Here is a 21,563-nt window from a genome sequence, read left to right as displayed (position 1 = left end):
CCTCAGATTATATTCCCTAACTACTCCTAACACCTCTCCTGCACTGCTTTAAAAAGCTGTCTAACATACTTTTCCCCTTGCTTACATTGTGTGAGCTCCCAGCACTGGGTTATAGTGTGGATGACCAGGAATCCAAAGAGGGGTCACTTACTATAATCGGAACTGTGGTACCCGAAATATTGGCTGGTGAATTTCCCCTCCTGAATTCAGGGAGTTGCGAGCAGGAGGCGGGGCCCCACGGGCTGGCTGCCCCTTCTTTCCGTCCCAGCTGTCCCCTTAGTTAGCATATTCATATCCTGCGACTCCACGTCCTAGTGACGCGAGTCACATGTCACGTGAGCATTGCGCTCTGTCCATAGAGCGCATACGCAGGCAGTTTACATACAGCTCTCATGTCCTGAGCTCTGACTGCTGAAAGCTGCAGTCATGCGAGAGCTGCAGTCATGCGAGAGCTGCAGTCATGCGAGAGCTGCAGTCATGCGAGAGCTGCAGTCATGCGAGAGCTGCAGTGTGGGTGATCAAAGTGACAGTTTTCCTTTAAGACAGCTTTCAGCCATTTGTTTAGATATGAAATGAAAAAAAGTTAATGCATGCAAACCCAAAAATAAATAAATATAGCATACTCACCTGTTCAGATCAATAGAGGAATATTGATGAGCTGGGCGGTGCTACGGCCAGTGGCACTGATGTCAGAGTGCCAGTTAGCACCTCATTTGCATATACCGAAAATAGAGGATTACAGCTGAACAGCGAGGCGGATACGGACACGGTAAGGATCAAACTGATCAGCCTCCCCCACACTACCAGCCAGTACCGCTGGTTGGTGCGGGGGGGAGAAACCTGACAGTTTTCCTTTAAGACAATGGAGGAAGAAATAAGGGCTCATGTACATTGTAGCTTGTGCTTTAATGCATGGAGGCGTTTACAGCTCTTTAGCATACAGTGTACAGCCATACAGGCTCTATCAGTCAACATAAGTAGGAGGATTTTTTCCGCAATGCTAGGGGTGAATTCTATACATATGGGAGGAGATTTATCAAAGCCCGTGCAAAGGAAACATTGCCCATAGCAACCAATCAGATCGCTTCTTTCATTTTGCAGAGGACTTGTGAAAGATGAAGGAAGAGAGCTGATTGGTTGCTATGGGCAACTTTTCCTCTACACAGGTTTTGATAAATCTCCCCAATGGTGCCTAATGGTATATGCCAAACTTCTGTACAGCCTACAGCTGCATGCTTTTTTTTGTGGTCAAGAAACTCCTTTTTGACTGGTAAAACATTCTAAAATTGACATACTTTGTTTGCCAAACTAAATTTCTGTGTTTTAAGATACAGCTCACTCACCTGTGATGTCTGCGTATTTCCGGACATTCCACCACCATGCCATACACTACAGCACCTGCAGGTATGACCTGTCCATACTCATAACTTCCATCTTTGGGCTGAGAAAGAAAATCAATCCATAAGAGTCTAATATTAGACATAACACAAGTTAAACAAAAATGTTTTTTTATTTCGCTCACCTTAGGTTCTAGAAGCAAGTTCTTCCAGGCATGGATAAGAGTTTCCACTATACCTTCACCAAACAAACCAGCATCTACTGTCTCAGTGACAACTAGTGAGACCCTATTCACAAAAAGGACACAATGTTATGAAGGTGCCTACTCCAGGTGTTTCCCAACCAGGGTGCCTCCAGCTGTGGCCAAACTACAACTCCTAGCATTCCTGGACAGCCTTTGGGCATGCTGGGAGTTGTAGTATGGCCACAGCTGGAGGCCCCCTGGCTGGGAAACACTAGCCTACTCTGAGAATAATCATGTTTGCAGTAGAGAATTGTCAGTGCTACCACTGGAACAGATATCAAACATTATATATAATATATATATATAATTTTTTTTTTTTTTTTTTAAATCAACAGGTGCCAAAAAGTTAAACAGATTTGTAAATTACTTCTATTAAAAAATCTTAATCCTTCCAGTACTTCTTAGCTGCTGAATACTACAGAGGAAATTATTTTTTTTTGGAACACAGAGTTCTCTGCTGACATCACGAGCACAGTGCTCTCTGCTGACATCTCTGTCCATTTTAAGAACTGTCCAGAACAGCATATGTTTGCTATGGGGATTTTCTCCTACTCTGGACAGTTCTTAAAATGGACAGAGATGTCAGCAGAGAGCACTGTGCTCGTGATTCAGCAGAGAGCTCTGTGTTCCAAAAAGAAAAAAGAATTTCCTCTGTAGTATTCAGCAGCTAATAAGTAATGGACAGATTAAGATTTTTTTAATAGAAGTAATTTACAAATCTGTTTAACATTCCGGCACTAGTTGATTCTGGCACCTTTAAAGGGGTACACCACTGGAAAAAAAAAAATTTTTTAATCAACTTGCTCCAGAAAGTTAAGCAGATTTGTAAATAACTTCTATTAAAAATCTTAATCCTTCCAGTACTTATCAGCTGCTGTATACCACAGAGGAAGTTGTTTTCTTTTTGAATTTCCTTTCTGTCTGACCACAGTGCTCTCTGCTGACACCTCTGTCCATTTTAGGAACTGCCTGGAGCAGGATAGGTTTGCTATGGGGATTTGCGCCTACTCCAGTTCCTAAAATGGACAGAGGTGGCAGCACAGAGCACTGTGGTCAGACTGGAAAGAACTAAACAACTTTCTCTGTAGCATACAGCAGCTGATAAGTACTGGAAGGGTTAAGATTTTTAAATAGAAGATATTTACAAATCTGTTTAACTTTCTGGCACCAGTTGATTTAAAAAAAAAAAAAAAAATAATAATAATAATAATGTTTTCCAGTGGAGTACCCCTTTAACCACAGACTGCTTTTTCTACTGACACTGTGTAGGAGGAACATGAATTTGTTGGTAACAAACATATGCAACAATAAAGGGTAGGGAGCTCAATCTGAATTTAAATATAGGTTTCAGCAACCAATATATTGGTTACTAAAAAAAACTAATAACATATGGCTAATACAACTTTCATTATGGCTACACTTCCTGTAGTTACTTTTGAAAAATGTTTACTAAAAAGACAAAAATAAAACAGGACAATCACAATGGGGGAGATTTATCAAAACCTGTGCAGAGGAAGAGTGGTGCAGTTGCCCATAGCAACCAATCAGATTGCTTCTTTCATTTTCCACAGGCCTCTTTAGAGGCCTGTGGAAAATGAAAGAAGCAATCTGATTGGTTGCTATGGGCAACTGCACCACTCTTCCTCTGCACAGGTTTTGATCAATCTCCCTCTATGTCTGTATGGGGAAAAAGTCTAAACATTCATCAATGTTCTCTAGCACTTTATACCATTTTTCACAAGTGAAACAATAGCTACTTACTTTTCAGGAATGTGTTTAGGGACTTGCACATCGTGAGACTTCATGTGTAGAAGTTTGATGTCACCCTCCATGTGGTTGGCAGCCACCACCTCACAGGCCAGGTCAAACATAGTCTTGGAGAGCTCACAGGCGTAAACATTAGGGGCCCCTGCAGTTTTTGCAAACATGCTAAACATAGAACAGGTATATATTAGTATATCCTGCATACAGACAGTAGCACTGTTAGCTTAGCACCATATTATAACACATTTGTACCTTAGAATCCCTGTGCCTGTCCCAATATCCAGAACAGTCTTGCAGCCAGCCTGTACAGCATTTTCAATAGCTTTGCGATACATCAAATTCCTTTTGACATCATTCAGCATTACAAAATGCCAACGTTCCACGAGCCAATTTGCTACACGGTAAAAATTTTCTCTGGCATCGGCCGAATTTGGGTTCAACCTCACAGCCTTGTAGAAATACCCAGCTGCTTCATCTCGAAATCCCAGTCTATGGCAGACATAGAAAAGCATATTGTTACCTGTATTTTTTATTTTTATAAATGATGTTAGTATGCCTCGTTCACATCAGCGTTAGGGAGTGCCATTTAAAGGACAGGACCTTAGCAGAGAAAAAACATCCTGCATGTCAGCTTTTTACTCCACTCAAATCCTGCAAAATAATTCGAAAATTTTTCTAGAAAATTAAGTATTTCCCACAGAAAAGGATCGCAGTAACACATGTTTTGCTAAACACATGTTTATTCTCTTTGTGTGTATTGGAACTAGACCAAAAAAGGAGGAAAAAAAGCAAATTGGACATAATGTCACACCAAACTCCAAAAATGGGCTGGACAAAATTATTGGCACCCTTAACTTAATATTTGGTTGCACACCCTTTGGAAAAAATAACTGAAATAATTCGCTTCCTATAACCATCAATAAGCTTCTTACACCTCTGAGCCGGAATGTTGGACCACTCTTCCTTTGTAAACTGCTCCAGGTCTCTTATTGGAAGGGCGCCTTTTCCCAACAGCAATTTTAACATCTCTCCACAGGTGTTCAATGGGATTTAGATCTGGACTCATTGCTGGCCACTTCATAACTCTCCATTGCTTTATTGCCATCCATTTCTGGGGGCTTTTTGACATATGTTTGGAGTCATTGTCCTGCTGGAAGACCCAAGATCTCAGAAGCAAACCCAGCTTTCTGATACTGGGCTGTACAGTGAGACCCAAAATTCATTGGTAATCCTCAGATTTCATGATGCCTTGCACACATTCAAGGCACCCAGTGCCAGAGGCAGCAAAACAACCCCAAAACATCATTGAACCTCCACCATATTTCACTGTAGGTACTGTGTTCTTTTCATTGTAGGCCTCATTCTGTTTTCAGTAAACAGTAGAATGATGTGCTTTACTAAAAAGCTCTATCTTGGTCTCATCTGTCCACAAGGATTTTGACTTACTCAAGTTCATTTTGGCAAATTGTAGTCTTGCTTTTTTAGGTCTCTGTGTCAGCAGTGGGGTCCTCCTGGGTCTCCTGCCATAGCATTTCATTTCATTTAAATGTCGACGGATAGTTCGCACTGACACTGATGCTCCCTGAGCCTGCAGGACAGCTTGAATATCTTTGGAACTTGTTTGGGGCTGCTTATCCACCATCCAGACTATCCTGCATTGACACCTTTCATAAATTTTTCTCTTCCGTCCACAATTTTTCTCTTCCGTCCACGCCCAGGGAGATTAGCTACAGTGCCATGGGTTGTAAACTTCTTGATAATGTTGCGCACCGTGGAAAAAAGGCAAATCTAGATCTCTGGAGATGGACATGTAACCTTGAAATTGTTGATATTTTTCCACAATTTTGGTTCTCAAGTCCTAAGACAGTTCTCTTCTCTTTCTGTTGTCAATGCTTAGTGTGGCGCACACAGACACACAATGCAAAGACTAAGTGAACTTCTCTCATTTTTATCTGCTTTCAGGTGATTTTTATATTGCCTACATCTGTTACAGGTGAGTTTAGAGGGGTACTCCGGTGTAAAAAAATTTTTTTTAGATCAACTGGTGCCAGAAAGTTACAGAGATTTGTAAATGACTTCTATTAGAAAATCTTTACCCTTCCAGTACTTTTTAGCAGCTGTATGCTACAGAGGAAATTCTTATCTTTTTGAATTTTTTTTTGTCTTGTCCACAGTGCTCTCTGCTGACCCATGATGCCCGTATCAGGAACTGCCCAGAGCAGGAGAAAATCCCCATTGCAAACCTAAGCTGCTCTGGACAGTTCCTGTCAGCAGAGAGCACTGTGGACGACACAAAAAAGAAATTCAAAAAGAAAAGAATTTCTTCTGTAGCATACAGATGTTAAAAAGTACTGGAAGGGTAAAGATTTTCTAATAGAACTCATTTACAAATCTGTTTAACTTTCTGGCACCAGTTGATTAAAAAAAAAAATAAATAAAAAAAAAAAAAAGTTTTCCACCGGTGTACCCCTTTAACCCTTAATGACGCAGGACGTAAATGTACATCCTGGTGCGGTGGTAATTAACGCACCAGGACGTACATTTACGTCCTATACATTACCGCGAGCATCGGAGCGATGCTCGGGTCATGCGCAGCAAGTCCTGGCTGTTGATAATCCGACATCCGCGATCGCACAGATGTCCGCCATTAACCCCTCAGATGCTGTGATCAATACAGATCACGGCATCTGCAGCGCTGCGGTCACTAAAATGGATGATCAGATCGCCCGCAGCGCTGCCGCGGAGATCCAATCATTCAGAACGGCAGACGGAAGTCCCCTCACCTGCCTCCTCTGCCTTCCACGGGTCTTCTGCTCTGGTCTGAGATCGAGCAGACCAGAGCAGAAGATGACAGATAGCACTGCATAGTATTAGCAATCGAATGATTGCTATAAATAGTCCCCTATGTGGACATAAAAAGTGTAAAAATAAATGGAAAAAAAATAAAATTTGAAAAATCCCCTCCCCCAATAAAAATGTCAATTGTCCCATTTTCCCCATTTCACCCCCAAAAAGTGTAAAAAAAAAAAAATTTTAATAAACATTTGGTATTGCTGCATATGTTAACCCCTTAAGGACCCAGGACGTACTAGAACGTCCTGGCACCCTGGGCTTTAAGGACCCAGGACGTACTAGTACGTCCTGGTGTTTCTCCAGTCTCTGCCGCGCCCCGGGCAGAGATCGGAAGCGGATGCCTGCTGAAATGCTTCAGCAGGCATCCAGGGCAAACGCCGAGGGGGGCCATGTAGGGAAATCGCCCTTGCGATCTGCGGCGATATCGGGCTGATCGGGTCTCTCGGGTCTCTCCCAACACTGGTTGGGAAACATTGTCTGTTTCCTAACTCAGTGTTTCCCAACCCGTGTGCCTCCAGCTGTTGCAAAACTATAACTGCCAGCATGTACTGATAGACTGTGCATGCTGGGAGTTGTAGTTTTGCACCAGCCGGAGGTCTCCCCCCCTGTGAATGTACAGGGTACATTCACATGGGCAGGGGGCTTACAGTGAGTATTAGGCTGCAAGTTTGCGATGCAGCAAATTTTGCGCGGCAGCTCAAACTCGTAGCAGGAAACTCGCTGTAATCCCCTGCCCGCGTGACTGTACCCTAAAAACACTACACTACACTACACTAACACAAAATAAAATAAAAAGTAAAAAACACTACATAAACACATACCCCTACACAGCCCCCCTCCCCATCCCAATAAAAATGAAAATGTCTGGTACACCACTGTTTCCAAAATGGAGCCTCCAGCTGTTGCAAAACAACTACTCCCAGTATTGCCGGACAGCCGTTGACTGTACAAGCATGCTGGGAGTTTTGCAACAGCTGGAGGCACCCTGTTTGGGAATCGCTGGTGTAGAATACCCCTATGTCCACCCCTATGCCTCAAATGCGCATGGCGCTCTCACTTCGGAGCCCTGTCGTATTTCAAGGATACAGTTTAGGGTCACATATGGGGTATCTCCGTACTCGGCAGAAATTGCCTAACAAATTTTGGGGGGCTTTTTCTCCTTTCACCCCTTATGAAAAGGGGAAGTTTGGGTCTACACCAGCATGTTGGTGTAAAAAAAAAAAAATTTTTTACACTAACATGCTGGTGTTGCCCTATACTTTTCATTTTGACAAGAGGTAAAGGGGAAAAAAAGCCCCCCAAAATTTGTAATGCAGTTTCTCCTGACTACGGAGATACCCCATATGTGAGCGCAAAGTGCTCTGGGGGCGCACAACAAGGCCCAGAAGGGAGAGTGCACCATGTACATTTGAGGTGATTTGCACAGGGGTGGCTGATTGTTACAGCGGTTTTGACAAACGCAAAAAAGAAAAAAAAAACACATGTGACCCCATTTCGGAAACTACACCCCTCACGGAATGTAATGAGGGGTGCAGTGAGAATTTACACCCCACATGTGTCTGACGGATCTTTGGAACAATGGGCTGTGCAAATAAAATATTTTGTACAGCCCACTGTTCCAAAGATCTGACAGACACCAGTGGGGGGTAAATGCTCACTGTACCCCCCCCCTTATTACGTTCCTCAAGGGGTCTAGTTTCCAAAACGGTATGCCATGGGGGGTTATTTTGCTGTCCTGGCACCATAGGGGCTTCCTAAATGCGACATGCCCCCGAGCAAAATTTGCTCTCAAAAAGCCAAATATGACTCCTTCTCTTCTGAGCATTGTAGTTCGCCCGTAATGCACTTCATGCCAACTTATGGGGTACCTCCATACTCAGAAGAGATGGGGTTACAAATTTTGGGGGGTATTTTCTGCTATTAACCCTTGCAAAAATGTGAAATTTGGGGGGGAAACACACATTTTAGTGAAATTTTTTTTTTTTTTACATATGCAAAAGTCGTGAAACACCTGTGGGGTATTAAGGCTCACTTAATTCCTTGTTACGTTCCTCATGGGGTCTAGTTTCCAAAATGGTATGGCATGTGTTTTTTTTTTGCTGTTCTGGCACCATAGTGGCTTCCTAAATGCAACATGCCCCCCAAAAACCATTTCTGAAAAACTTACTCTCCAAAATCCCCTTGTCGCTCCTTCGCTTCTGAGCCCTCTACTGCGCCCGCTGAACACTTTTCATGGACATATGAGGTATGTCCTTACTCGAGAGAAATTGGGCTACAAACATAAGTATAAATTTTCTCCTTTTACCCCTTGTAAAAATTCAAAAATTGGGTCTACAAGAAAATGCAAGTGTAAAAAATGAAGATTGTGAATTTTCTCCTTCACTTTGCTTCTATTCCTGTGAAACACCTAAAGGGTTAAAACGCTGACTGAATGTCATTTTGAATACTTTGGGGGGTGCGGTTTTTATAATGGGGTCATTTGTGGGGTATTTCTAATATGAAGACCCTTCAAATCCACTTCAAACCTGAACTGGTCCCTGAAAAATAGTGAGTTTGAAAATTTTGTGAAAAATTGGAAAATTGCTGCTGAACTTTGAAGCCCTCTGGTGTCTTCCAAAAGTAAAAACCCTGCAATTTTATGATGCAAACATAAAGTAGACATATTGTATATGTGAATAAAATAAAATAAATATTTGGAATATCCATTTTCCTTACAAGCAGAGAGCTTCAAAGTTAGAAAAATGCTAAATTTTCAAATTTTTCATCAAATTTTGGGATTTTTCACCAAGAAAGGATGCAAGTTACCACAAAATGTTACCACTATGTTAAAGTAGAATATGTCACGAAAAAACAATCTCAGAATCAGATTGATAAGTAAAAGCATCCCAGAGTTATTAATGTTTAAAGTGACAGTGGTCAGATGTGCAAAAAATGGCCGGGTCCTAAGGTGTAAAATGGCTGGGTCCTTAAGGGGTTAATATCCGATTAAAATATAATGTTAACGATACCATACAGTGAACGGTGTGAATGTAAAAAATAAATAAATATAAAAATAAAAAATTGCTGCTTTGTTTAAATTTTTTTACTCCAAACAAATTGATAAAAAAAATGTATTAGAAGTTTTATATATGCAAATATGGTATCAATAAAAAGTATAGATCATGGTGCAAAAAATTTGCCCTCATACCGCTGCAAAATACGGAAAAATGAAAAAAAGTTATAGGTCTTCAAAATAGAGGTATTTTAAATGTACTAATTTGGTTAAAAAGTTTGCGATTTTTTTTCTAAGCACAACAGAAATAGAAAAGTATGTAATCATGGTATAATTTTAATCGTATTGACCCAAAGAAGGAAGAACACGTAATTTTTACCGTAAAATTGTACGGCGTGAAAACGCAGCCTTCCAAAATTTGCTAAATTGCGTTTTTCTTTTTAATTTCCCCACACAAATAGTATTTTTTTGGTTGCGCCATACATTTTATGGTAAAGTGAGTGATGGCATTACAATGGACAACTAAGACAAGCCCTCATACTAGTCTGTGGATGAAAATATAAAAGAGTTATGATTTTTTGAAGGCGAGGAGGAAAAGTTCTTAAAGCGTACCCGTCAGATCCAACAAAAACACATTTTTTTATATTTCAGTCAGTACCTATTCCTGACCATGTACATCTAATTTTTATGTGTCTAGCACCTTTATTTATTTTTTCATTACACTTTGAATTTAGCTCACTAGTCTGAATTCCTCTCAAAGGGAGAGGGCGTGGCCTCACGGTGCAGGTCTCCGCCCCCTCCCTCAGTATGCTGTCTGCTCCTCTCTCCCCTAGCAAAACTACAACTCCCAGCATGTCCTCACTGACAGTAGCGAGACACAAGCTGACAGTGGGAGGATTTTTCCTCCAGCTGTGAGCCCTGCGCTCACAACTGTCAATCAAGGAAGTGTGTCCATGACATAGGTGATGACACATGGACACAACAGGACTAGTATGTGTCCAAGCAGGCAGGGGGGGCAGTTGTTTGACTGGCTTTTTCAGTATGAAATACTGAAAAGTTTCTAATGAAAGCAATTGTAAAACCTATTGGTTTAGCCTGCTTTAAAACATATCAAAAGTTTCTTTATCTGACAGTGCCCATTTGAGGCCAAAATGGGCTGAGTCCTTGAGGGGTTAAAGGCGCATCACATGCTTGAAACAATTTTATTTTTCCACAATTTTGAAGGGGTGCCAATCATTTTTGGAGTTTGGTGTGACATTATGTCCAATTTGCTTTTTTCCCTCCCTTTTTTGGTTTAGTTCCAATACACACAAAGGAATAAACATGTGTATAGCAAAACAGATGTTACTGCAATCCTTTTCTGTTAGAAATACTTAGTTTTATAGAAAAATTTTAGGGGTGCCAACATTTACGGCCATGACTGCATAAAGGAAACCTGATGGACCGCATTTAAAGTTAGTGGGACCTGTTCGGATCTGTTGGGGTCTGTTGTGACACACTCCGTCCAGCCATGTTATCAGCATCTCGAACAAGGCTCCCAAACGGATCTGTGTAATACTGATGTGATCTTAGCCTAACTTACATATTCAACACACATGCCAAAAACTGTAAAAGGCTCAGATGAACCCTAACTCTTTTTTGTGGGACCACGTTAGCCCCCACCTTTTCTCCTAAACCTCTAGGTCTTATAGCTTTTCTCTTAGAGCTCTGGTCCACCTGTAAATAACTTTTCTTTAGCTTCCCCTAAATCCTCTACGGCCTCTGTATTACATAACCCTGGTCTTCCACAGTCTAAAACTGCTCACAGGTGGGAAGTCTTCCATCTAGCAGACACGGTTACTAGAGATGAGTGAACTTACAGTAAATTCGATTTGTCACGAACTTCTCGGCTCGGCAGTTGATGACTTATCCTGCGTAAATTAGTTCAGCCTTCAGGTGCTCCGGTGGGCTAGAAAAGGTGGATACATTCCTAGGAAAGAGTCTCCTAGGACTGTATCCACCTTTTCCAGTCCACCGGAGCACCGGAAAGCTGAACTAATTTATGCCGGGAAAGGCATCAACTGCCGAGCCGAGAAGGTCGTGACGAATCAAATTTACTGTAAGTTCGCTCATCTCTAACTGTTACAATAGAGCTTTTCTCTTTTAGGTACTTAGTTAACTCCTTGGGCCTGCGGCACACTGAAATTAAACACTACAAAGTCATTACCCAATGGGTCAGTTCCACATCAGGCTTCCTTATGGTATCCCACCTATCCCCCCTTTGAGAGGTTCTACCAGCTAGTGCACGCTATGAAGGACCTTATTTCTGCTATCTACCAACACCTCATTGTCCCCGGAGATGTTGGCCACCCTATCCCCCTACCTGTGTGGTACCTTATATGGCAACAAGTGTCTTCTATGTGTACTGTTTATGGAAAGCACAATATAAGTGTATGACCATTTGGTACCATACTCCTGCTTTCTTAACCATCCGATTGCTGGAGATGTCACACCCCTGTATGCACCCTCTCAGATTTTCTGCACCCTGATCAGATGTCTGCTTCATGCTGGAACCATTCTTTCATATTTCCATACCCCTATACCCTCTGATTTATTTGTTCAATGTGTCTGCCAAAAGACTAAGGAAACTTCCTGCTAAAATGCTTCTTCACATCTGCCAAATCTCTTATACCTCAGGTGTGTATATAGCCTGGTCCCCTTCTTATGCCTGGACTACCATGAATAATAAATTGGATGCTTTAATAGCTCTTCAGATCCCATGGGACTCTCAACCCAACCCAAAAGATCTTTTCCTCTTCTTGCCCTCTTTATTTTCTCCCGTCCTTCCCTGTGTTTGTATTTTCTCGTGTCCCAGATTATGAATCTTATTGATACTTGTTATTCTGACCTATAGTGATCCATTGCTCGAGTCTCTGTTCTGTTATCACTCCAGGCTGATATGCTTCACAGAGATGACACTACTGTTTTTATTTGTGGATTATGATTGTTTTCTTTTTTTTCTTCAGTTTTTTTACTTGTATATTTGAAACTAATAAAAAATAAATAAAAAAACAACAACACTGCAAAACACACTAACATATGGCCCAGATTTATCAAGCTGAGACCAAAACAGATTTGCCCATATAAACCAATCACAACTCAACTTTTATATCTTACCAAGCTCTGGTAAAGTAAGCTGTGATTGGTTGTTAGGCTAGGTACAGACTACGGAATTTCCGCCTGCAATTCCGCTTTGAAATTGCAGGCGGAAATTCCGCTTGCTAAAATGCATAGTAGTGAATGGGTTTACATCCACAAATTCACACTTCGGAATTTGTGCATGGAAAATCCGCTTGGAAATTTCCACCTGAAGAATGGCGTTGCGCTTTCTTCAGGCGGAAATCCGCGTGGAACACATTGCAGTCTATTGGAGACTGCAGTGTCCGCACGGTCCTAGCACCTACTGATTCAGTCAGCGCTGGCCGCACTCGGAATCTCCGGGCGGAAATTTTCTGCCCGGAGATTCCGTAGTCTGAACCTAACCTTATAGACAAAACCAGATAATTTTTGTCTCAGACAGATTGATAAATCTGGGCCATTAACCTGAAATACATCCATACAGATATTTGGGTACATGCACTTGTCTGAGGGCTTTTCACAATAAAAGGCATCTCACCTGAAGAGCTGTTCACCCATACTATTGCAGATAACATCATCCCGTGGAAAGAGTTCAAGGGCTTGTTCATAACAATTAAACATGTCCTGACTTCGGTTTAGAGCATAAAGCTCTTCTGCCCATTTGAATAGGGCATACTGGAAAGTCTCCTATGAAACAGAGGAACAGACAGCATACATAACTATAAGTACACCTAAAAGAGTCAAACGCTAAACCTGACAGGCAACATTCATGTTTACTAGGGAGGCATAGTGTATGTTAAAAATATGCAGTCAGTGCCCGATGAAGAAAAGGGACCCTGCTGTGACTATCAGGGATGTGTATGTGGAAAAGTCATTCCTCTTTCCAAGTGCTTCTCGGAGATTTTAGGTATGTGGACTGTCATTTCAGACTACTCTGGGGGAACCGGGACAACTTTTACAAGACTAAATTAATCTACAGCTGATTCTGTAGTCCGTGTCAGTGAATTCTACTGTTGATCCATTTATCTTCTCTACTGCTGCACCGACTGAGTAAGGGAAGGGGAAAAGCTGGCGCACCGACTGGGGAAGGGAAGGGGAAAAGCTGGCGCACCGACTGGGGAAGGGAAGGGGAAAAGCTGGCGCACCGACTGGGGAAGGGAAGGGGAAAAGCTGGCGCACCGACTGGGGAAGGGAAGGGGAAAAGCTGGCGCACCGACTGGGGAAGGGAAGGGGAAAAGCTGGCGCACCGACTGGGGAAGGGAAGGGGAAAAGCTGGCGCACCGACTGGGGAAGGGAAGGGGAAAAGCTGGCGCACCGACTGGGGAAGGGAAGGGGAAAAGCTGGCGCACCGACTGGGGAAGGGAAGGGGAAAAGCTGGCGCACCGACTGGGGAAGGGAAGGGGAAAAGCTGGCGCACCGACTGGGGAAGGGAAGGGGAAAAGCTGGCGCACCGACTGGGGAAGGGAAGGGGAAAAGCTGGCGCACCGACTGGGGAAGGGGAAAAGCTGGCGCACCGACTGGGGAAGGGGAAAAGCTGGCGCACCGACTGGGGAAGGGGAAAAGCTGGCGCACCGACTGGGGAAGGGGAAAAGCTGGCGCACCGGCTGGGGAAGGGAAAGGGAAAAGCTGGCGCACCGACTGGGGAAGGGGAAAAGCTGCCGCACCGACTGGGGAAGGGAAGGGGAAGAGCTGCCGCACCGACTGGGGAAGGGAAGGGGAAGAGCTGCCGCACCGACTGGGGAAGGGAAGGGGAAGAGCTGCCGCACCGACTGGGGAAGGGAAGGGGAAGAGCTGCCGCACCGACTGGGGAAGGGAAAAAGCTGCCGCACCGACTGGGGAAGGGAAGGGGAAAAGCTGCCGCACCGACTGGGGAAGGGAAGGGGAAAAGCTGCCGCACCGACTGGAGAAGGGAAGGGGAAAAGCTGCCGCACCGACTGGGGAAGGGAAGGGGAAAAGCTGCCGCACCGACTGGGGAAGGGAAGGGGAAAAGCTGCCGCACCGACTGGGGAAGGGAAGGGGAAAAGCTGCCGCACCGACTGGGGAAGGGAAGGGGAAAAGCTGCCGCACCGACTGGGGAAGGGAAGGGGAAAAGCTGCCGCACCGACTGGGGAAGGGAAGGGGAAAAGCTGCCGCACCGACTGGGGAAGGGAAGGGGAAAAGCTGCCGCACCGACTGGGGAAGGGAAGGGGAAAAGCTGCCGCACCGACTGGGGAAGGGAAGGGGAAAAGCTGCCGCACCGACTGAGGAAGTCAGGATACCAATTGGTTGTACCTACTGAGGAAGTGAAGGCTCTACCTGCCCCAACTGAGGATAGAAATTGTCTGTGCCTACTGAGTAAGGATAGAAATCGGCTGCACCTATTGAGGAAGTGAAGGGGGAATGCTTCTGCACCGACTGGGGCAGGGAAGGGGGAATGCTTCTGCACCGACTGGGGTAGGGAAGGGGGAAAGCTGCTGCACCGACTGGGGAAGGGAAGGGGGAAAGCTGCTGCACCCACAGGGGAAGGGAAGGGGGAAAGCTGCCGCACCGACTAGGGAAGGGGAAAAGCTGCCGCACCGACTGGGGAAAGTAAGGAGGAAAGCTGCTGCACCACTGAAGATATGGCCCTGCTCCAATGCGTATAAAGGCTGATGGGACACTACAGAACATCCTGACATCCACTGGCTGGGGCAGGAATAAAGGTGGCCTGTGCCATTTGTGGCCCCTGTTAAGTACATTACACACTCGGAGCTGGGCCTCTCCTCCATGTTAGAAGAGTCTGCCCTGTGTGATACCTTGAAGTGATCCTTCAGCTCAGGGGCCAGGCTGAGCACCAACAGGAAGTGCGCGTACGCCGTGCCATAGTCCCGATCCCGCAGACACTGCTCGGCGCTGTGTACGGACCGGGCTACCAGCTCCCTCCTGCCCGCAGACTGTCCTGCCTTCCGCCCTCTGCGAGCCTTCCTTCTGCCATTTACTTCTGCCATGCTGCCCGGTCAGTGGGCACGTGCTGCCATCTCCTCAGGGATACAGAACATATACACAGTCCCCGGGCAATCTACACCAGACAGAGTGTAATGTGCAGCTTCAAATGGAACGCATCATCATCCGGGCGCCGGGATATGACGTGTTGATCTCTGATTGGATGATACCTGGGGAAAAGGGAAACATCTTTCTGACTATGGCGATGAGCGGAATGTATCCAGGAGACATTACATAGAGCAGTGGCCCGGATGTACTAAATAAGTGCTTCCCTGCCAGAGTGCCTCCAGCTGTTGCAAAACTACAATTCTGCTGTGAGGTGAGATTTTCAAACCCATGCAAAAGTCGGACCGCTCCGGAGGAGCGGTCCGACTTTTGCATGGGTTTGAAAATGTCACCTCACACTGGAGTTGTAGTTTTGCAACAGCTGGAGGCACCCTGGCAGGGAAGCACTGTACTAAATGCTTGTTTGTAAGATTGGTATGAATTCAGCAAATGCCTCTTCTGGACTGGAGGCCACAGCTCAATTAATAATACATTGTTTTTTTCATTTTTGTACTTTCGTTTTTTCCTCCCCACCTTTTAAAAATCATAACCCTTAAAATTTTGCACCTACAGACCCATATGAGGGCTTGTTTTTTGCACCATCAATTGTACTTTGTTATGACATCAGTTATTTTACCAAAAAATCTACGACGAAACAAAAAAAAAATTATGGGACCAAATTGAAAAAAATATACCATTTTGTAACTTTTGGGGGCTTCCGTTTCTACGTAGTACATTTTTCGGTAAAAATGACACCTTATCTTTATTCTGTAGGTCCATACGGTTAAAATGATACCCTACTTATATAGGTTTGATTTAGTTTTACTTCTGGTGAAAATTATAACTGCACGAAAATTAGTATGTTTAAAAATGTTCTCTTCTGACTGATAACTTTTTTATTTTTCTGTTTATGGGGAAGTATTAGGGCTAATTTTTTGCGCCATGATCTGAAGTTTTTATTGGTACCATTTTTGTTTTGATGGGACATTTTGATCGCTTTTTCTATATTTTTTTATGGTATATAAAATTACCAAAAATACGCAGTTTTGGAATTTGGATTTTTTTTAATGTGTGCGCCATTGACAGTGCGGTTTAATTAGCATTATATTTTTATAGTTCTGACATTCATGCACGCGACGATACCACATATGTTTATTTTTGTTTACATTTTTTTTAAATGGGAAAAGTGTGCATGACCCTGCATTATATATCACGGGAGCGGGCGCAAGGCGTAAAGGTATGCCCTGCATCCTTAAGAGGTTAATATATTGGCTTTCTTACTCAAATGCATTGGGACCTGTCACTTTTTTTTTTTTGAAACATTTTTTATGTTGCGGCCTTGTTCTAAAATAAATTTAAAATCAGGATTTCCTTCCATCATTCTGCACTCAATACTTTCATAAAGTTAAAACAGAATGGTAGAAATACTTTGATAATTATTATTATTTTTTTTAAATAAAGTATTTCAGTGACATAAGTATTCAGACCCTTTACTCAGTACTTAGTTGAAGCCCCTTCGCCAGCGATTACAGCCTCCAGTCTTGGGGATGATGCCTCAAGGTTTGCACACCTGGATTTGGGGACTTTCTGTCATTCTTTTATGCAGATTCTCACAAGCCCTGTCAGGATGGATGGGGAGCATCAGTGGAAGCCATTTTCTGGTCTCTCCAGAGATGTTCAGTAGGGTTTAACCCCTTAAAGGGGTATTCCAGGTCAAAACTTTTTTTTATATATCAACTGGCTCCGGAAAGTTAAACAGATTTGTAAATTACTTCTATTAAAAAATCTTAATCCTTCCAATAGTTATTAGCTTCTGAAGTTAAGTTGCTGTTTTCTGTCTAACTGCTTTCTGATGACTCACGTCCCAGGAGCTGTCCAGCTCCTATGGGGATATTCTCCCATCATGCACAGCTCCCGGGACGTGACATCATCATTGAGCAGTTAGACAGAAAACTTCAGAAGCTAATAACTATTGGAAGGATTAAGATTTTTTTATGGAAGTAATTTACAAATCTGTTTAACTTTCCGGAGCCAGTTGACATATATAAAAAAAGTTTTTGCCTGGAATACCCCTTTAACCCCTTAACGACGAGCGCCGTAAATGTACGTCCTGGTGACGTGGTACTTAACACACCAGGACGTACATTTACATCCTAAGCATAACCGCGGGCATCGGAGCGATGCCCGGATCATGCGCGGCAGGTCCCGGCTGTTGATCGCAGCCAGGGACCCGCCAGTAATGGCGGACATCCGCGATCCCACGGATGTCCGCCATTAACCCCTCAGATGCTGTGATCAATACAGATCACGGCATCTGCAGCATCGCGGTAACTTAATTGGATGATCGGATCGCCCGCAGCGCTGCCGCGGCAATCCGATCATCCAGCACGGCAGCCGGAGGTCCCCTCACCTGCCTCCGCTGTCTTCTGGGAGTCTTCTGCTCTGATCTGCCTTCCCGCAGACCAGAGCAGAAGATGGCCGATAACCCTGATCAGTGCTATGTCCTATACATAGCACTGAACAGTATTAGCAATCGTATGATTGCTATAAATAGTCCCCTATGGGAATTATTAAAGTGTAAAAATAAAAGTAAAAAAATTAAGTAAAAAAAAATTCACCCCCAAAAAGTGTTAAAAAAATATTTTATATACATATTTGGTATCGCCGTGTGCATTAATATCTGAATTCTTAAAATAAAATGTTAATTATACCGTACAGTGAACGGCGTGAACGGCAAAAAAAAAAATCCAAAATAGCTGCTTTTTATAAGATTTTATCCCCAAAAAAATAAATAAAAAATGTATTAAAAGTTTTATATAAGCAAATATGGTATCAATAAAAAGTACAGATCACGGCGCAAAAAATGAGTCCTCATACCGCCGCTTATACGCCGCTAAAATGTTGTAGGTGTTCAAAATAGGGGGATCTTAAATGTACTAATTTGGTTAAAAAGTTTGTGATTTTTTTTTAAGCGCAACAGTAATAGAAAAGTATGTTATCATGAGTATCATTTTAATTGTATTGACCCAAAGAATAAAGAACACATCTCACTTTTACCGTAAATTGTACGGCGTGAAAACGAAACCTTCCAAAATTTGCAAAATTGCGGTTTTCTTTTTAATTTCCCCACACAAATAGTATTTTTTGGTTGCGCCATACATTTTATGATAAAGTGAGTGATGGCATTACAAAGGACAACTGGTCGCACAAAAAACAAGCCCCCATACTAGTCTGTGGATGAAAATATAAAAGAGTTATGATTTTTTGAAGGCGAGGAGGAAAAAATGAAAATGTAAAAATAAAATTTTCTGCGTCCTTAAGGCCCAAATGGGCTGTGTCCTTAAGGGGTTAAGGACATAGCCAATTTGGGCCTTAAGGTTACAGCCAGTTTTATTTTTGCACTTTCGTTTTTTCCTCCTTGCTTTCTTAGAGCCATAACTATATTTCCATCTATAGAACCATTTGAGGGCTTGTTTTTTGCATGACCAATTGTATTTTGTAATGACATCACTCATTTTACCATAAAATGTATGGCAAACCCCAAAATTACTATTTGTTTGAGGAAATTGAAAAGAGAACAGAAATGTTGCTAATTTTGGAGGGTTTGGTTTTCATACTGTACACTTTACGGTAAAAATTAAATTTTTTATTTATTCTGTGGGTCAATACGATTAAAATGTTACCCATGGTTACATGCTTTTCTATTAATGTACTGCTTTTAAAATAATTTAACATTTTTCGCAAAACAAGTATTTTTACATTTGTCCCATTTTGACCACCTAAAACTTTCTGATTTTTCTGACTCCTGCCAGCTCCATACTCTGCAACCCCCGGCTGTTCTCAGTAGCCGGGGCTGCCGCTAACAGCGAGTATGCAGCGATCACCGCGATTGGCTATTAACACTTTAGATCGCCGCTGTCAAAGCTGAGAATGCTCCCTGGTGGGCTAGTGGGTCGATCGTGGGGGGGGGGGGGCGATCCACTATAGAGATAGCCGGAGGGCTTACCTCTGTTCCCTGCTGTACCGTGGGTCTGTCATTGATAGAGCCTGGCTGGACTAGGCTCTATCAATGGATCACAGAGCACACAGATCAATGGAGTTCAATAGATCTCTATTGATCTGTTTGAGGAATCTAATGATTCCTCCTAAAAGTCTAATAAATTGAAAAAAAAAAAGTTTTAATGAAAGTTTAAAAGGTGCACATTAACCCCTTCCATGTTAAAAGTTCACCCCCTTTTCCTATATAAAAACATGTAAACATAATAATAATAAACATATTTAGTATGGCTGTGTGCGTAATTGTACGAACTGTTAAACTATAACATTATGTATCCCATACGGTAAGTGACGTAAATGTAAAAAAAAAATACCAATCCACAGAATTGCAATTTTTATAATATCCCAGAAAAAAAAAGTTTAAAAGCTATTAAAAAGTCAGATCAATACTAAAATGGTACCGATACAGAAAACAGATTATGGCGCAAAAAATTAGCGCTCATACAGCCCGGTGTTATGCCCTGTGCTCCAGCCGCCTGCACCGGCCATGAGCGCATTGTTCATCTGTCCCTGGCTGCCGGCGGTGCCGGGATTCACATCGCGGGACGCGCCCGCATGCGAATCCCAGCCCGTCACTCACCCTGTACTGCTGCCACCTCCGCTCCTGTGTCTCAGCTCTGGTGCGCGCGTCCCCGTCTCCTAGGGCACTCGAGAGCCGGAGCTCTGAAATTTAAAGGGCCAGTACGCCCATAATTACTGTTTGCACCTGACACTACCTTTAACCCTTTAAGGACGCAGGTCGTAATCATACGCCCCCGTTTCCGAGTCCTTAAGGACTCAGGGCGTATGGGTACACCCTGCATTCTTCCGGCCCCTGCCACTCGCCGGGCAAGGACTAGGATGCCTGCTGATATCGTTCAGAAGGCATCCCGGCATATCGCCTAGGGGGTCCTGAGGTCCCCCCATATCGGCGATCACCGCAAATCGCCAGTCAATTCAGACCTGCAATTTGCGTTTTTTCCGGGTCATTCGGGTCTCTGGTGACCCGAAAAAAAAGGGTGAATGGGGCTGTCCAAGACAGCCCCATTCACCCTTACAAAGCAGGAGTGAGGTGGCACGGGTGCCGCCTCATGATCACGTGATTGATCGGTCGGAACGACCGACCAATCACGGACCTACTGGGCGTTGATCGAGGCGGCGATCAGAGCGGAGATCGGTGCCGGCGGGGGTCTCCTTCCTTGCCCTGGTCTGGCTGGGGTCCCCTCAGGATCAGTGGTGGCGACAGGAGCAGCAGGATCGGTGGCGGCGGCAGCGGCAGGATACAACAGGAGGTGAGGGATGTTCACCTCCTGCTGTTGCTTAGCAACAACTCTCTGCATGCAAAGCCAAAGAGCATGCTGGGAGTTGTAGTTTTGCAACAGCTGGAGTTCCAACTACAACTCCCAGCATGCCCTTTGGTAGTCTGTGCATGCTGGGGGTTGTAGTTATGCAACAGCTGGAGGCACATTTTTTCTATGAAAAAGTGCATCCAGCTGTTGCATAACTACAACTCCCAGCATGCACAGACATACAAAAGGGTATGCTGGGAGTTGTAGCAGTGTGCCTCCAGCTGTTGCAAAACTACAACTCTCAGCATGCCCTTCGGCTGTCAATGCATGCTGATTGTTGCAGTTTTGCAACAGCTGGACACACATTGGTTGTGAAACAGAGTTTGTTACCTAACCTAAAGTGTTTTGCAACCAGTGTGCCTCCAGCTGTTGCAAAAATACAACTCCCAGCATGCACTGAGAGACTGTACATGCTGGGAGTTCTAGTTTTGCAACAGCTGGAGGCACACTGGTTGTGAAACACTGAGTTAAGTAACAAACTCTCAGTGTTTCGCAACCAATGTGCCTCCAGTTGTTGCATAACTACAACTCCCAGTATGTATGGTCTGTCAGTGCATGCTGGGAGTTGTAGTTTTGCAACAGCTGGAGGTTTGCCCCCCCCCCCCCCCCCCCATGTGAATGTACAGGGTACATTGACACGGGCTGGTTTACAATGAGTTCTGCTGCAAGTTTGAGATGCGGCAAATTTTCTGCTGCAGCTCAAACTCCCAGCGAGGAACTCAGTGTAAACCTCCGCCCGTGTGAATGTACCCTAAAAACACTACACTACACTACACAAAATAAAAAGTAAAACACTACATACCCTACACAAACCCAAATGTCGCGTAAAGTGCTCTGCGAGCACACAACATGGCTCACAAGTGAG

The 21,563-nt window shown here is 43.8% G+C and overlaps 1 protein-coding gene across 2 annotated transcripts in view; it reads right to left on the bottom strand.

Annotated features, from left to right (window-relative positions):
- PRMT9 (protein arginine methyltransferase 9) overlaps positions 1–15,468 on the bottom strand; it is a 37,105-nt gene extending 21,637 nt beyond the window's left edge. Inside the window, exons 1-6 of one of the 2 annotated variants that reach the window (XM_056562834.1) lie at positions 15,083–15,468; positions 12,847–12,995; positions 3,599–3,835; positions 3,344–3,511; positions 1,523–1,625; positions 1,344–1,441 (exon numbers count right to left, since the gene is read on the bottom strand). In XM_056562834.1, the coding sequence (XP_056418809.1) occupies positions 1,344–1,441; positions 1,523–1,625; positions 3,344–3,511; positions 3,599–3,835; positions 12,847–12,995; positions 15,083–15,274 (947 nt within the window). In that variant the 5' untranslated portion in view covers positions 15,275–15,468. The remainder of the gene's footprint in view (positions 1–1,343; positions 1,442–1,522; positions 1,626–3,343; positions 3,512–3,598; positions 3,836–12,846; positions 12,996–15,082) is intronic. The other variant, XM_056562833.1, reaches the window with a different exon arrangement.
- Positions 15,469–21,563: the final 6,095 nt, after the last annotated feature.

This window comes from Hyla sarda, chromosome 1 (assembly GCF_029499605.1).
Source record: "Hyla sarda isolate aHylSar1 chromosome 1, aHylSar1.hap1, whole genome shotgun sequence".
Lineage (NCBI taxonomy): Eukaryota > Metazoa > Chordata > Amphibia > Anura > Hylidae > Hyla > Hyla sarda.
The sequence above is the reverse complement of the archived record's forward strand: the minus strand, read 5'-3'. Positions and strand labels throughout refer to the sequence as shown.